At 42.0% G+C, this 17,121-nt stretch overlaps 1 protein-coding gene across 2 annotated transcripts; it reads right to left on the bottom strand.

Annotated features, from left to right (window-relative positions):
* Nucleotides 1–597: 597 nt before the first annotated feature.
* On the bottom strand, nucleotides 598–15,079 carry HAL (histidine ammonia-lyase). Of its 2 annotated transcripts, XM_053404985.1 has the most exons (20): nucleotides 14,680–15,079; nucleotides 13,471–13,531; nucleotides 13,282–13,309; nucleotides 12,766–12,840; nucleotides 12,445–12,517; nucleotides 12,232–12,298; nucleotides 11,987–12,024; nucleotides 11,783–11,908; nucleotides 10,980–11,119; nucleotides 9,577–9,624; nucleotides 8,594–8,741; nucleotides 7,744–7,839; nucleotides 7,088–7,146; nucleotides 6,766–6,846; nucleotides 5,955–6,020; nucleotides 5,694–5,859; nucleotides 4,506–4,640; nucleotides 2,814–2,922; nucleotides 2,628–2,697; nucleotides 598–1,125 (listed from the first exon to the last, which is right to left on the bottom strand). In XM_053404985.1, the coding sequence occupies exons 1-20, from the start codon at nucleotides 14,924–14,926 to the stop codon at nucleotides 967–969; spliced, it is 1,992 nt and encodes a 663-aa protein (XP_053260960.1). In that variant the 5' UTR covers nucleotides 14,927–15,079; the 3' UTR covers nucleotides 598–966. The 2 variants fall into 2 exon arrangements, with proteins under 2 accessions (XP_053260960.1, XP_053260961.1); XM_053404986.1 differs by lacking the exons at nucleotides 13,282–13,309; nucleotides 13,471–13,531; nucleotides 14,680–15,079 and having other exon boundaries at nucleotides 11,987–12,013; nucleotides 12,766–12,784.
* Nucleotides 15,080–17,121: the final 2,042 nt, after the last annotated feature.

Below are 17,121 nucleotides of genomic sequence, written 5' to 3' on the forward strand. Positions count from 1 at the left end.
GCCTACATACACCTCATAATTTTTCACAACCAGAGTTAAGAACATGAGAAGAGTTTTGCTGCATCTAGTCCAGCTTCCTGTTCTCACAGTGGTCAGGTGGGTGGCTTTGGGAAGCCCACAAGCAGGCCCCGATGACTGCAGGGAGTTCACAGATAACATTTATGCAGTGGATTGGATTTGAATAACTACCCAGCTACTTCCATCTATCTATGGTGGTTTATGAACGTGTGTTTCCTTTGAGTAACAACCTCCTCTCCACAACATGATATGTCGTTTATAGAGATGACTTCACAAAGCAAGATTTATATGGCCCAGGAATCAGCACATTGGCTTTTTAATTTTTTTTGTAAGAGACCAAAGCTGGTATGGTATAGTCATCCGTCTCTGACTAGGATCTGGAAGGCCAGGGTTTAAATCTTTACTTGGCCATGAAGTTCACTGGGTGACCTTGAGCCAGTCACTGACTCCCAGCCTAACTTACCTCACAGAGTTGTTATGGGGATTAAATGTGGAGAGAAACCACGTATCCCACCTTGTGCCCCTTGGAGAAAAAGGTGAGATATAAATGCAATAAGGAGGAGGAGGAGTCTCTGTAATGATTGCAACATTAGATTTATTGTTCTTATAAATTAAAAAAAAGCTAGCTAATTTTAGTTGGCTAAATTATAGCTTGATGTTAGTGTGGTTAACTTAACTCACAAAATGAGTCGCATCTGCACAGGTTTTGTCGCACCCACCCATTTGCTACAGATAAATTTAACATTCACCTTGTTTTTGTACAAAGTTCAGCCATTGTGAAATCATTCAAACTGATATGGCACTTTCTCAATGCCCACAAATATTTTCGGCTTTGGAATCTTTATTTTTTTGGCCTTTGGCATAAAGTACAGAATACGGGAGTTATTGAAAACACAGGATTTTGCTATCAACTGAAGTACTGAGGCTCGTTTCTGATAGCATTTACTCTTAATCAAATTCTTCTGAGTCGCTATGATGATGTTGGTGGCGACAGCGTGAGGCGTTTTCACTTGCTGCTAATGAAAAGGCAGTAGGGGAGATTGGCCTGGACTCAGGAAGGTGCTCCCTTCTGTATTTTTCAATGTATGGTTCAGCTACTTCCCAAACCTACAGGTAGGAAGAGAGAAAGAAAGTAGTATCAGAAGCAAAAGGCAAAGACTTAGATTTTGGACCAAAATATTGGCAGACAACATTTCTCATAAATGATCCTAATCATATACTTAAAAACCATTGGTGCAAGTTAGCAAAAAAACTACTTTCAGTAGAAATATACAGTGCAAACATCTGGACAAAGTAGGCCCTGTGGGCATGCCCAGATGGTGGTTTCTGAAGAGGACTGATGTGTGTCCAATGTACATTGCCTTCATACTCCATTCCATCACTCTCTACAAGGAAACACAAGACCGGCTCTATAAGGGAGGGAGGGAGGGAGGGAGGGGAAGAGGGAGCTGCATTTTATGGTGGGCCCACTTTAGCAAACAAATGCCAAACACAGCACAGGAGGCTGCTATCATTTCCACCCACCCCCTTCTCACATGCTGGAACTAATACTTGAGAAAAAATATATCCAGAGGCTGTACTTGGCCTTAGAAGACTGTCAGGGACTCAGGTATGCTGAGGGATGGCTTTGAAAAATGTATACTAGCCAGATGGAGCATGTGCAACATGTTCTTTTTGAACAATAAAACACACTCAGAATGATCAAAAACAAGATTCTCATTTCTTTATTATGAACTTTCTGTCAGAAGCTCAAGCCTCCTGCAGACATGCATGTTAATTCAGTTGTGGATTCCATGTGGTCTATGGCCAGACATACAGAATATGACTTGCCATTTGTAACACAACTGCGCAGGCTTCTAGTCCACTAAGAAGCACAATTTGAAGTGTTGGCTTTGACCTCTAAAGCCCTTTGTGTCTTAGGGCCCTTTGCTCCCACATGAACCTGCCCAGATGTTAAACTTCCTAAGAGGTCCTTCTTTGAGTCCCTTTGCCATCATCAGTGAGATTGGTGATGACCTTTGATTGGTCCTTTTTAATCACCTCTGCCTCCCACCCTGCCCTGTTTTTGGAAGATTCTCCCCCAATCATGTGAATTCAAGCTTTGTTATTTTTGTTGCCAGGTGAATTATTCTTCCAGGCCTTTTAGATGCTGTTTTATTCTGACCAGGCTCTGGTCTTAATATTTGGCTTTATTGTTCTTCTAATTATTTATTGTATTGTGTATTTATTGCATGCTTTCAGTTTCTTTGATTGTGAGCTGCTTTGAATAGTGGGAAATAAATAAACATGGTTCGCTTGCCTAGCTACAATCTGTCTTTCACTTTATGATAAGCATGATTTACTTCTCTAACCCCAATCACTCAAATGTTTGGTGGTAGACTTGTGGTGCTGAACAAGTGTCAAAGATATGGTTTCCTCCAACCTGTTTTCCTAGATAGCAAATTAAGTCTGCTTGGTACAAGATTGTTTTCCTTCCTCATAGAATGTCGGAATAAATCATAAGCATGAGGACACATATTATGCAGCTAGTAGCTAAACACACAGAGGAACTTTTAAAAATCATGGAGTCTCCTCATCAGACTCCATTAGCTGCCAATATCAACACTTGCCTTCTGATCCACAAGCAGTCTGTGAGCTGCCTCAATGTCTGGGGCCATGAAGCGATCTTTCATCCAAGGCCTGAAAGGAGACAAATTGAACAACTTCTAAATCTGCTAGTAGTGGTGGTAAGTGGTTAATGTTTGGCCAATGTTCTCAGAAGTTACCGTCTCTGGGCAAGTGTTTGTTTGACATACCTGACAACAGAGCGCACAAGGTCATAGACTTTTTCCAATGGGGTCGTAGTTCTCAGGGGGCGTAGAAACTCAATGCCCTGGCATGCCGCAAGGAGTTCTACAGCCAATACTAGTAAACAAAAACAACATAAAAAACCATGGTAAATTCTGGTCATTTTTAAAACATTTGATGTAAACAGATGAGGATGAGCTCTTAGGACTAGTGCTCACCATTAAATGGGCACATTGTTAATATGGGTTAACTGGATGTATGAAACGCAGAATCTTATATTTGAAGTGGTTCTATGAATTTAGATGCAAGTAAAAGACTAAAGAAACTTAAATCTACTTTCCTATGGAGTGTGTTAATATTGTGGCACTCTGTGAAGATATATATGCACATGTGAATGATCACATACAACCCAAAAGCATGATATGAAAAGCATGCAAAGATTCTAGAACAGTTTTACTGAGTCAGGACTCGAAGCCTTGGAAAGAGGAATTGTGATGCCAAGGTGGAGGTGAGGTTCTGCATCAAAGGCAGAAGAATTAACTTCTCCCCTGTGGCTTGGATTTCCTAAGTTCAGAAGTCAGATTAGTTTGCCTTACTGCCACAGGGACCTAGGACTCGTCTGTCCATTCCAACCGCAAGGGCTGGTGGACTGGCTGGCTGGGCTCCCTGGCCTGCCTGCCTGCCTGCTTACTTTGAGGCCGCCTCAGCTCCTGGCAACCTGGCCAGCCCCAGAGGCACCATCCACCTGCGGAGCTTGTAACCAGGGCTGCTGCAACAAACAGCTGGGCAGGCCTTTGGGAGGCAAAGACACAAGAGAGCATCAAAAGAAGAAGGGAAGGAAAGAGGGACAGAGGCCCGTGTTTCCCGCAGCACCCTAGGGTGCCATGACACACTGGCTGAAAATTACTAATCTATGAAATGAAGCACAATGAACCAGGATCACTTCTTACAGTGTCAGTCTAAGAAACTGTGTTGCCTGAGTTGAAGTCCAAATGCCCCAAATCCGCTAGAGCCCCACACTTAATTTAAAAATACATGTAGCAGCACTGACACCAATTTCTGCGTTCATCTATCTTTCCCTCAAGAAGGCAACCGAGGGAGGCTGCTCCACTCTCTTGTACTGCAGGGCCTTTCCTGATCTCTTAAATAGTTTTGGGGTCTGCATTAAGTCTCTTGCCATTCTGACCCTAAACACTTTGGAATGAAATAATGCAGGTAATTCTTAGTGTTATGTCTTGTTATTGACAATCCACAGCAGTTTCTCTGTAATATTTTCTGAAATTATTTGTTCTTTATAATTTATATTTGTTCCTACTTATTATCATCTTCATCTCATTTCTACAGTGTTTTTTTTATAAATTGCAATATATACATATTTATGTATAAGTGTGAAATCCAGTCAAATGTATTTTTAAAATGCAAGCAATTCCCATCGATTTCCATGAAGCTTACATCCAAGTCAGTGTGCTTAAGGTGGTATAAAACACTGGTCACATCCACACTATGCATTTAAAACATATTTAAAGCACATGGCTTCTCCCAAACAATCCGGGGAACTGTAGTTTATCTGCCACAGCGCTACAATTCCCAGCACCCTTAAGAAACCGCAGTTCCCAGGATTCTTTGAGGGAAGCTCTATGCTTTCTGTGTGTGACGTAGATGTGACCACTGTTAATATCCAGTTGTGCCTATGGCTTTACCTTGTTCAACGTGCTCAATGACTTTGAGTGCTTTTCTCGCAGCCCATCCTCCCATGGACACGTGGTCTTCTGTAGCGGCACTGGTCGAAAGAGTATCCACAGAAGACGGGTGGCACAAGGCTTTGTTCTCAGAAACTGCAAAAGTCCAGTTTAAATAAATGGTAGCCTCTGAGGCAAACCAACATGTAAACCAGAGGTTGTCAACATGGTCTCTACCACCCACTAGTGGGCGTTTCAGGATTCTAGGTGGGCGGTAGGGGGTTCTACGGCACAAGCTGAATCCTCCTTCCGTCGAGCACTGGTGGGTGGTAAACAAATTTTACCATCAAGAAAGATGCATTAGTGGGCGGTAGGTATAAAAAGGTTGACTACGCCTGATGTAAACAATGCCCCACTTTGAGCAGCCGTCAGCAAGGGAAATGAGGATCCCAGAAACGCTTTTGTAACAGTACTCTGTGCAGATCAGCAGCGTAATACCAATATATAGCATCCATAAACCTTCTTTCCCCCCAATGTAGAGGACACTCCAAAAGTGCTCACACTGCCAAGGAGAAAGACAACAGGGGAGGAACACAAACACAAGCCCTGTATTTGTGCTTCCCATAAGCATCTGCCTGGATCAGATGAGCTTCTGGGTTAGACCTAACATGGTTCTTTTTACCTGTTCAAAGCTTCCTATACATTATCTCAGCAATGTTTATCACAGTAATGCTTACAGCAGCCCTGCAAGGTATCCTTGTGCTGCCAATGGGAGAAAGGCCAAGACTGTGAATTAAGAGAATAAATGGGCAGAGAAGAGATTTAAACCAGAGATGGGCCATGTACACATTAATGTTAACTCTGGCTCCAGTGCACTCCCTCCATTAAATTTTGAATCTGCGTACTCAGAACATTAGGGAATATCTAGAGCTATCCTGTAGTTTCTTGTAACGTACTGGTTGCATGTGATTTATTTAAATGCCTTGGCATTCTAGAAATGGCCTGGCTATTCCAGCAATTGAATTCATGCTGGATCTAGGAATTAGGAGACACACCCCAAGTGTAATGGTCATGTGTACATAGCCCAAGACTCAAATACCTGAGAGGGAAATGCAAGAAGACTGGTCAGAGCAGCAGATTAACTCTGGGATATTGAGAGGTCAGTGTATTCAATCCCTCTGGCAGCCCCTTCAGCCATTTTGTACTCACCCAAGGATGCTGCTGTGCAGTGTGCAATCATGAATCCAGAGTTCAGACCTCCTTCTGTGACTAAAAATGGTGGCAACTCACTGAGGGATGGGTTGCAGAGCCGTTCGATCCTCCTTTCGCTAATCGCAGCAAGTTCATGGACCCCAATTGCAAGATAGTCCAGAGCCTGAAAGATATATATTGGTTTTTAGTGATGGTTTTTAAAGCCTTAAACTGTAAAAAGTTTAAAAAGGGGGGGGGGGAGAGAATGTTGTTAACTACCTTGGCAGGGTATTCACCATGGAAATTTCCTCCAGAAATTGTCTCCTTCCTCTCAGCAAAAACCATCTTAAGGAACACATTAAGGCTTCAACAGTAGTGAGGTTGGCCATAGCAAAGCCCAAGTTATTCATTTATTATTGAATTTGTTAGAATTATTTCTATTCTACTTTTCCATTACAAAAAAGGCACATGTTTAAACATGTTTTTAAACCAATAATGTATGATAAAGAATATATATATTTCCAGAGGGTCAACAAAATACTTTATTTTTCATCTGGACCACCAAATTACAAGGTGTTCATACGGGACAGTGGAAGACCAGAGAGGGAGCTGATATAAGCCTCTTGAGGCAGGGAGTTCCAAAGGCTAGGTGTGGCCGCACAGTCTCCCACAATCCTGCCAATTGCACTCCAATACTAATAGGTTATAGAGAAGACCTCTTAGTAGATCATAATGAGCAAATAGGCTCATATGGGAAGAGATGGTCCTTAAGGTATCCTTGTCCTAAGCTACAGGAAGGTAGCCTATGTATCTGAGGAAGTGTGCATGCACACGAAAGCTCATACTAGTAACAAACTAGTACTGGAAAGAATTTTTTTTATTTTGTTTGTCCTAAGCTGTTTAGGTTAGGGCTTTAAAGATGATAGGCCTCAGGTAAGTTAAGAACAATACACTTTAAAACTTACAACCTAAATGAACAAGTATGCAGAATCACTTTTGGCTGACAGCTCCTACAGAAACACTGAAAGCCATGGGGAACCATGCAAAACATAAACTTGACTCAGGCAGCAGAATTATACGAAAAAGATACAGGATTGTCTGTTGCGCTGTTGAGTTCTGTGGTGATTATGTCCTTGACAAATGCTATCGTGTCATTCGCAACGCCATGAACCTAAAAGAAATTTCAGATATTAGCCACATATCTTGCATCTTTGTAAATTACTGTTTTAAATACCTAGTTTTATTTCTGTCCTGCTCCTGGGACCTCCAAGCTTTGCCTTCCACGGTTCCAACTTTTGTTAACAAGAATAGAATTCAGCTCACTGGTAGATTTGAACCATTTTCTTTACATGTGGAAGTGATAATTGAGTTCCTGGCTACACGTGTCAGAACCAAGTTTACTTCAGCTTTACCTGAGGGCAGCAACGCAGTGTGTATGCATCTTGTACTCTATCACAAAATCGATGGGATTCTGCAACACAGCAAAATGAAAACTTATTATTTTAAGAAGAGGAAAACATAGCAAGGTTAGTATTTTAATACTAAACCTCTCTAGCGCCAAGTCAAAATATGAGATTTGCCCTAGAGTATCACATGCTTGGATAATGTGAAATGTTATGATCTGCTTCCACTTTTGTAGCTTATAGTGTATTCTGTTTTAAACGTTTTACAACAAGATTTAAAAAAGAAAATGAAATGAGATTTGCATATTGTCAGGCTGAAGTCTGACAGTTGGATATATTTAATGAACAATTGCACATTTTTTTAATATCTGGGACTTTTTAGTAAGAAACGGGGGAGCAAAATTCAAGGAAAGCCTTTCTGGTGACTGGACCAGTGCTGAAAACTATGTGGAAGGGGCTGAAACAATTACCCAGCTGAAGAAGAGACATTCCTTAGGATTCTTGGCCTTTAGCAAATTATACCCAGGACTTAATTATTTTTTCTTACATACTTTGAGGGCTAGATACAGCATTTTAAAAATAAACTGAGTTGAAATTATCAGATTGTTCCAGCTTCTTTTCTAAGCAAATATGCCAAGTAGGTATCACCCAAAATGGCCATTCACCTGCTATTTCCGAGGGATGGTGATCAGAATCTAAAAGTGACCTGAATCGAAAAGCCACCTCTATCTGCCCTCGATGTGGTCGCAGTGCATGAATATCTGTTTTAAAATAAAGATAGAGAGTTACAGCATAACACTTATCCCCTCTCTTCAAATTAAGGACAGTTTTGCAAGCAACATTTGGACAGGTGTATTAAGCCTGGGACTATAGTTACGTGAAATATACAGCAAAATTTTAAATTCAAACAATAAAACCCTAAAATTTAGCCATTTAATACATATGCAGCATTTCCCTGCTCCTTTGAAGAGATATGATCTGCAAGATATATAGTGCAAGTAGCATCTGCAACAAATGCTACAGTGTGGAGTGATTCTGGCCAGGATTCTAGCCAGCCATGCCCTTTCCAGTATATTCCATTCTATTGCCTCTCAGCCCATATCAGCTAACATTCAGTGACACTGTGCATGCTCAGTCTCTCTTGCTTACATTGTTTTGGGTGGTTCTGCAAACTTTGTGGTTCTCCTAAGCCTACTGGTACCTGGCTATTATGTGTGGATGGCACCATTTTGGCTACTTAAGAATCCACACTGGAGACTGAGGTGTTGGAGCTTAGTATATATGACTGGGCTTTAAAGCAGTATAGATCACTTAAACCTTTTTCCATAAGGCATAGCAGACACTAAAAGCAATGACGTTGGTAGTTCCTATGGTCACAATTCTGCTGGCACCGTGAAGATCAGAATCACATCGTCACAGAAATGTGGGAGATGTGACAAAGCAAATACCCAAAGCCCCAGATTTAAGTATGTTCTGTAAAAGTGACCTAGCAGCCTTAGAAAATGCAATACCAACCAGTATCAAAGGCTCTTGTTGTGCCCTTCAAAACTTCTAGTGTGAGGGCAGCCACTATGTCAGCTTGTCTAGCAATTGCACTGGCCCTTTCAACTGCTTCACATCCTAGAGAAGTAATCATTTGCGTCCCGTTTATAAGAGCCAGGCCCTTCAAAGAAACAGAAAGCATTAATTTTCAGAGACTCTCTCTGTATAAAGACACGTGCATTTCCCCCCTCTCCCCTCACAGGCAACGGCTGGGGGGAAATAGGGACATTCCAGGATCAAATGAGAAGCTGGGATTGCTTTTGTAATTCTGGCACAGTCCCTGGAAAATAGGGACATTTGGAGTTTATGAACTTGACATCCGTTGCTCTGGCCCCGCCCACAATTGTGGCCACTGGAGTGAAAAAAATTATCCCAACTTAAAGCTGCTTCACTGTAAAAGTGCCTTCTAGAGAACAGTGCAAATTAGAAATGCTTCCTTCGCCATCATGATACCTGTCAAGGCATTCCGATTTGACTGGGACATCCCAGAATTATAGAAGCCACCCCAGCTTCTGATTAGATCCCATAATGTGCCGTTTTTGGTTCTACTCTGTCTTGAGAGTCAGCTGGCTCTCATGAGAGTTTGACCCTGAAAGATTCACATCTTTCACACGAAAGGAGGCAGCTGAGCTGGAGCCCATGGGAGGGGGGGAGAGGGAGCTGCTGGTGGTGCAGGCCAGGCCACCAACACTGATGGAGGAGAAGACAAAGACAGGGATGGCAATGGGGAGGGGGAGGAGCCACTTTGGGGCTCGCTGAAGGAGATGCTGCTGGTAACGGAGACAGGGGACTGGGGTGGGGAAACCCCAGCCAACTCGCATGTGCGTTTGGCACTAAAAAAGGGGCACCCCGATTTTAATCAGCAGAATATTGGAGGGTACGTATGACATTGTCTAGCTACATAGTACATGCTTCTGCCTACTGGACCATTGCTGAGATTCTATGCATTTTATTACCTCTTTGGGCTTCAGTGTAATTGGTTTCAGTCCATGAGCTTCTAGCACCTGTAAAACAGTATCAGTAACAAACTTATTGGGCTTATCTTTTGTTACCCCATAAATATTTTTAACTACTCTACTGAGAAGGAAGATGCCTGAGCAGAATTGAAGAAGTGGCTTCAAGGATGTTTCGACACCCATAGTTTTAAAAAACTAATGGTTTAAATTAGTAGTAGTTTCAGTTCCATACATGGAATCCCACTTCTGCATTCTTTTAACATGCCCTTTCAGGCTCAAGCAGTTCCTCTAGTTTGCGCCGGAAACAACATATTCGTTTTAGGAAGCCTCTCCCTATATCGCCTTACCAGCATAAAAATTAATTAAAAACATGACCCTGTGTTTCCTTCTGAGCTGCAATTCTGTGCATGCTCACTTGGCAGTGAGTCCCAGTTAAATCAGTGGGACATACTTATAAGGAAACATTACCACAGTTGCTGTCAGAATTCATTTATGTTCATCACTTGAAACCATTTGAAGTTAACAGACCCTTTGCTGGCAGAACATTTTGGCTTCAGAAAAGTTCCAGAATTTGCATGCTAAGAATACACAAATCCTTTGCTTTGTCTATGGGTTATGAGACCTATATTAAAACCATGGTAGACATTGTGCAGGATCATTTGGTCGTGCTACCAGAAAATCACGAGCAGCACTCAGTCACTGTCACTGAACAACAGAAGGGCACCTTGCCACTCCCATCGTGCTACAAAGCCAGCAATTCTGGATAGATTATTTCTACTGCTGTCTGTTCCAGTTCTTCAACTTGCAGTTCTCCATACATACTGATCAGTAACATTAGAATACTAAAAGACTGGATGCAATCCCAATCAAATTTTTGCTCTTGCACTCTTCCTTTGGGGGGAGGGGGGATTAAAAGGTACACAGGTACAGAAATACCATTGCACACGCCCAGAATGGAAGAAAGTAAGTTGAAAGTGGGGAGTAGCGGTTGAAGGGAGAGAGCAGAAAATACAACTTAGAAACATTCCATCAAAGAAAAAGTGGACAATCTATGAAAGCTCTAAGACTTTGTGGGAGGTGGGGGTAGGGCAGCGGACAGTGTGTGGATGGTCGCGTGCCACTCAAGCACACATTAAAAATAAGTTCTGAACATTCAGTTTGTGACACAAAGCCCTCATATGTCTCCCTCTTGCACATCTGTTATAATTGGTCAATAACTCTTCCCCATTAAAAACTAGGACTGAGACCCTACATTTACTTAAAGGATTGCATTATAAGAAGCCTAAATTTATTACAAATCATTAATCCGCAAAGCATCAGAACAAAACACCCCTCTTCACCTTCCACCATTCTCACGAATGCTTCAGCAAACCAAAAGGAACCAGCAGAGCATTGCCTCTTACATATTTTGCATCAGCCCATCCACTCTTTGGAGACCACATCTTCCCTTCTCCTATGAGTCCCAGTGCAAGATGGGAAAGAGGGGCTAAGTCTCCACTGGCTCCAACAGTCCCTTGCTCAGGAATGTAGGGCAGGCAGGATGCTATAAGAACAAGAGGGTGAGGGAGAAGCAGACCTTGGTTACAGAAATACACATACCAGAATTCACCCTGCCCCTTGAAATTTAGCAGTGAGTTTTACTCCCAGTGACCAGAAGGAGTGCCTTATGCAAACCAGTGGCGTAGCGTGGGTTGTCAGCACCCGGGGCAAGGCAAGTAATTTGCACCCCCTAACCCGTGGAGCCAGGTAGGGGCAGAGAGCTGCGAGTGCGAGCGCGCCCCCCAGATGTTGCTCCCGGTGCGGCCGGCCCCCCCTGCACCCCCCACGCTACGCCACTGATGCAAACCAAACTTGCCCATTGCCTTTCATAGCTACAACATTCTATTGACCGCCAATATCCCAAATGGTACTGCCCCTTTCAAGGAGACAATCCACAACACATTGCATAGGCCTTGCCTCTCTTGGAAAGTATAATCTGAAATCAATCTTTCTTCAGAAGCTGCAGGTGCAGGTTAAACTGCAAGGCGCAGGATGTCACCGCCTCTCTTTGCACAGTTCTAGGTACAAATGGGAAAGTTGCTGCATTTTTTTGGCACAAAGAGACAAAATTGGTTTTTGGATGGGAGCTTCATCCCCTTTCAAAATTATGCCTATTGCACTGAAAGCTGAACCCTGCAAAAATGTGGCATAGCAGAGATTACATTACCATTAAATGCTTCAATGACTTGATGAAGAGTTTCCAGTGATATTCCACTGTATCCTTTTGCTAAGACATTGATCCTTAGAGCTAAGAGCATACGAGATCTCTCTGGAATCAAAGGCTTCCCAACACCTGCGAGGATAAACAACCACCTCAGTATAGCCTATAATAAATCGTAGGAAAGCATCTGGAAGATCTGCTCTTCCTTACCTGCAGAATGTGACCGAACCAAATTCACTTGAAGTTCCCTCAGAGAGAGAGAGAGAAAGAAAGAACACAATACAATTAGTTCCAACTGCAGGCAAAGTTTTAAATTTATTGCAGAAACTGAACAAATAAAATTTTAGACAGAACCTTTACCCAATGGAAAGTAACCTCACAAAATAAAACATGTTAGAATCTGTTTGGCTGCATTTTCTATAGGTTTCTTTTGTAAATTTAAAGAAGAGACATACCATAACTTGCTGTTTGGAATAACAGTTCGCGCAAACTTCCCAAAACCTGTAGTAATTCCATAGACAACTGAAAGAAGAATGACAAAACAAATGCTTTACTTGCATTTTTTAAATTAAAAAATTGCAATTGAATATATGTAATCACTTTTACATATATTGCAGTACTCCCAACTGCTCACACCCAATTTATAAAATAAAGTAATTAATGGTTACCTCTCTGTTCCTTTAGAATACTTTCAATAACATCTCTTGATTCTCTGACTTTAGTTTCAGCTTCAGGGGTTAACTAGAAATAAAATTGCCTTTATATATATATTTATTTCAAACTAAAGTGCAAATAAAGTATCTACAGGGGTTGCTGACACTGTAGGACATTTGGGCAGAGGTCTAGGGCCCCACTCAGGAAAACATGCAGAAGGGCCGCCAGATACAACAGGGCTGGCTCAAACAGGAAGTGGGTCAAAGGTCCAGGGTCTAAAATCATCTAAATTCCACCCCTGGGTATTTTAGAGTTATAACCTTTCCAGTACTCACCTTAATCTTATACAGCCCCTTTCCTAAATTGACTAAATCCTGTGTTGTCAAATGGTTCCCATCTAAATAAATATACTATATAAAAGAACAGCATTAGAATAAGAGAATACGACATGGATAAGCGTAAATAACCAGTTGTGCTATTCGGACACAGTATTTATGTCTCTGTACAGTCAGTGTTGCTACAATGGGAATATCACATTTTCATATAAGTGTTTAAAAGAACTATTGCAGTTAATTTTTTTCAGCACTTCAAAAATCTGTGACTATGTTGTATGTTGCATTACAGAATTGATTTTTTTTAAAGTTCTATTTTGTTACTATTTATTGTGCAGCACAAGCCTGTTAATGTTTTCTCAGAAGCAAATCCCACCGTGTTAAATAGGAGCACAGGCACATAGCATTTAGCATAGTATATATAGCAGACTTAGTACTTAACACATAGGGAGGAGAATTAAGGACAGGGAAAGACATAATTCAAACACCAGTTCTTCATAAGTTCCTCTTGCTCCATACCTGTTCTGGTTCTCGATATTTACTATATCTGAAGCACAGCATAGGGAAATATATAATGTAATACAAGATCATTTAGATTTCAGTCCACATCTGCGGGTATAGGAGAGACAACATGCAAAAACTAAGCGCCCTTGATTTATGAGGCCTCAGAAAAACAATAGACCACCACCACGTTTTTAATAAGGATACAAATGAACACCCTCAGGCTGTGATGGAATGAAGTCTGGGGACATTACGTCTCCTTGTATCACTGAAAGGAAAGAGAGACAACCATCAATGACATTTTGTTTATTCTGTGGCCAGTGTAGTTATGCTTTCACAGGCTATCCCTGTAATCAGAAGTGTATTTTGCTAAGCATTTGTAATCACTCCTAAATGCCCTTATTCCATTTTCTCACACGAGAAGCTGTGGCTCAGTGATACTCTGGGAAACCATCTGCTCTACATGCCAAAAGGTCTCAGGTTTAATCCCTGGCATCTCCAAGTAGGACTGGGAACTGCCTGATGCTCCAAAGAGTAGCTGCTGGTCGGTGTAGACAAGATGAGCCAAGTGTCTGACTTGGTGTGAGGCAGCTTCCTGAATCTCTTTGCACTTCTGATTTCCAACCAGCAACTCCAGTATGTAAGCAACATATCAATGAGGCCTGGATGTGATCAATCTACTATATGATCCATATCAGTGGGGGTGCCTGATGCTTTACAGCAGAAACCAAAAGACCCACAAGCTACTGCTTCAAAGACCCTATCAACTAATTTACGTATGGCAGTGAGTTGGAAACGAGGAGGAATAACACAGCACAAAATGGAAGCAATTGCTTCTTTTCTTCCTCTATTTGCTGTAGTCAAAGTCTGGGATGTTACAATTTATGAGATGCAGAAGACACCCCAGTTTAAGTCCAATGTATACAGTGGTACCTCAGGTTACATACTCTTCAGGTTACAGACTCCGCTAACCCAGAAATATTACCTCTGGTTAAGTACCAGAGGATGAGAACAGAAATCATGTTCCAGCGGCGTGGCAGCAGCAGGAGGCCCCATTAGCTAAAGTGGTGCTTCAGGTTAAGAACAGTTTCAGGTTAAGTACGGACCTCCGGAACAAATTAAGTACTTAACCTGAGGTACCACTGTATCTGGATACATGTGGAGTTTTCTTTCAGCCTACCAACATGGGAAATGGAAACAGCTTTCTAAGCAACCCTTGTGAAAATAACTGGCTGAAATACTGCACACTTAAAATGCATGCTAGCCCCCCCCTAGACATTGATGGTATTTGGAGAGACTTCCCATCACAATATCAAAACATTTTCATTGTTTCCTGCCAAGCATTTCCCTTTAGGAACTTCTCCTTAATATGTGCAAACATTGCAACTTGTGGTGTCTGGTCTTCCGCTTACTTACCAACTTCCACAAATTCATTGTCCTCGAGGGCATCTTCCAAAGTATCGTCCTGATCCAGCAATCCAAGGCCTTTGCAACGGCGAACGTAGAATTGTACTTCCTCCACAGAACCAAAGCCTCCATTGTCAGGCTTGTTTTTCATGTAACGCCTCACGGCTTCTTTCCCCAGCCACCTCACTGTGCTTGCGCCACTTCGGCATGGCACAGCAAGCCATTCCCCTCGGACATGCACCGTGTACCTTGGCATGCTTGTCCTCTGCCTGGGCTTGTCCCTCCACTGCGGAGGGTCGGTGTGAGCACCGCATAGGTGTGCAATCTGCAGCACATGCCACCTGACTGAATTCCACTGTCCCAATCAGAAAAGGCTAAAAAGCTACACACCCACCCAAAAGTTCCCTCACTCTGCAAACAAGCATGTGTATTTAAGCCAAATATCAAATCACACACAACACGGGTGACACACCCCTATCACAACAAAGCAATGAGGAAACGGGAAAAGACGAATCCAAAGCTATGTACACATTGGCATTTATTCTGGACTCCGCGCACTCCCACATCCATACTCCAACCTTGCCCTACTAAGTTCACTATAGAACTTCATCTCCTGATAAGTTTGGCAAACAAGCTGTTTTCAGTTTTAGGAAGATGCTTCAGATGTTTTTCTTTGGGGGTAGGGTGAATGATTGAACCTGACCCATGGACCCTTCCAAAAAATTGTTATTTAAGCAGCAGTTCACATTTTATGCTGCCTCCCCATAGCCAATATGGCTCTACTGCCTTTATCCACTACAGTGGTACCTTGGTTTACAAGCATAATCTGTTCTGGAGGTACGTTTGTAAACCAAAACAGGTTGTAACCTGTTTCACCAATGGGGCCTCCAAAAAAAATTGTTCGTAATCCAAAAAAAATGGGTTGTAATCCAAAAAAAAGGTTGCAAACCAGGACATGTACTTCCGGGTTTGACGTGTTTGTAATCTAAAACGTATGCAAACCAAGACATATGCAAACCAAGGTACCACTGTACTTTATTGTTTTTATTCATAGATTGCAAGTCAGGGATGTGGATCATTTTTTTAGTTTAAGAGTTATTCCGGTCCCCCGTCTCCCACCTTAGAGGAAGTCTTCAGGGGGCCATATTGACAATAGTGGGCAAATATATCTCTTGCCCTTGCACAGCAGGCTGCATTTAATCTCTCTGTCACACACACACACACACACACACACACACACACCTCAATCCACCTGAGCAAGAGGAATTATCATAGTTCAAGGACACACTCCATCTAGGAAAAAGCAATGTTGAAAGGTTTACCATGCTTGTTATAAGCCATGCTGAAGGTTCTGCAGAACCATCTGGCAAGGTGAAAAATCTCAAAAATCAAGACAAAAAAATGGCAGCACTGGAGCTGGGTTCTGCATGTGCACCAGAGAAGTCAGTGAGCACGAGAATGTCATTATTCACCATCAAAGTCAGAGCTGGTGGGTGTCTTTCTTACATGCTATGCACATTACTATTTTGAATGTGGAAGGGACTGCATGCCAGCACTCCACTTTTCATCACAAAGGGACAAATGTAATGGCCTCAAGGACTCCAGTCTTCTCTCTGCTGTTCCATCCCCAACTACTTATGTCCCCAGTAGTAGATGCTACCTTTGGACACATCTCATGATTCTCAGCCTTTGGCACCACTTATAGCAGCCAGCAAGTTTTTCAAACCATACATGCCACTGCACACTGTTATCAAGAAGATGGGACAGGCTGCAGAGATGTGATCTACAATTTATTACTTCTATGAGCTACTGCAATCCCAGCTACAAAATCAGCACTGGTCAACAATGGCAATTTAACAACCTTTAGACTTCAGCAACCTGAACAAGAGTCGTTTGTAGTCGGGCTAACTATTAATCATTAATTCAGATGTGTCTTTTGGGCACTGTATTATGTAAGTATACGTGGTTGCTCTCACTGAACTGCTCTTCACTTAGGCAATTTCTGATTAAGTTGCTTTTGTGCCTGTTGGTACTTTTATTATTCTGCAATGCATGGGGGGCGAGGGAATAGTGTTTATGCTGCCATAAAGAATACCACTGACTTACCTTACAGAACTGTTAACGATTACAACTAGGTGATACATGTAAAGGACCTAGAACATTTATGTAGCACTTTCAGGTCTTAAATGTTATTGCTATTTCATACTTGTTTGTTGTTAGCCACGCAGGGTTCTGTAGACAAGGTAATTTGAGTAACAAATATGGCAGAATTCAGATAATATGCATTTCCAAAACAGTGGGAAAGTGATGTTGCCATTATTTAAAAAAATAAAACTTCAATTAAGAACGTTCAGGGTGGCTTACATACAATAAAACAGATTAAGTCACCTCCATGGAGAGAACATGACAAGTGAGATCAAATGGAGTTCAGAAACTTAACTGCTTTATCGT

This window comes from Podarcis raffonei, chromosome 10 (assembly GCF_027172205.1).
Source record: "Podarcis raffonei isolate rPodRaf1 chromosome 10, rPodRaf1.pri, whole genome shotgun sequence".
Classification (NCBI taxonomy): Eukaryota; Metazoa; Chordata; class Lepidosauria; order Squamata; family Lacertidae; genus Podarcis; species Podarcis raffonei.

What these genes read in the sequence shown, in the direction of transcription:
- HAL (XM_053404985.1), bottom strand. Translation starts at nt 14,926, where the DNA reads ATGCCAAGGTACACGGTGCATGTCCGAGGGGAATGGCTTGCTGTGCCA. An exon ending in GGTTCGGTCACATTCTGCAG is followed by an intron (nt 11,909 to 11,986) that starts GTAAGGAAGAGC and finishes TTATCCTCGCAG; the next exon opens with GTGTTGGGAAGCCTTTGATT. An exon ending in AGTCATTGAAGCATTTAATG is followed by an intron (nt 11,120 to 11,782) that starts GTAATGTAATCT and finishes TTGTTCTTATAG; the next exon opens with CATCCTGCCTGCCCTACATT.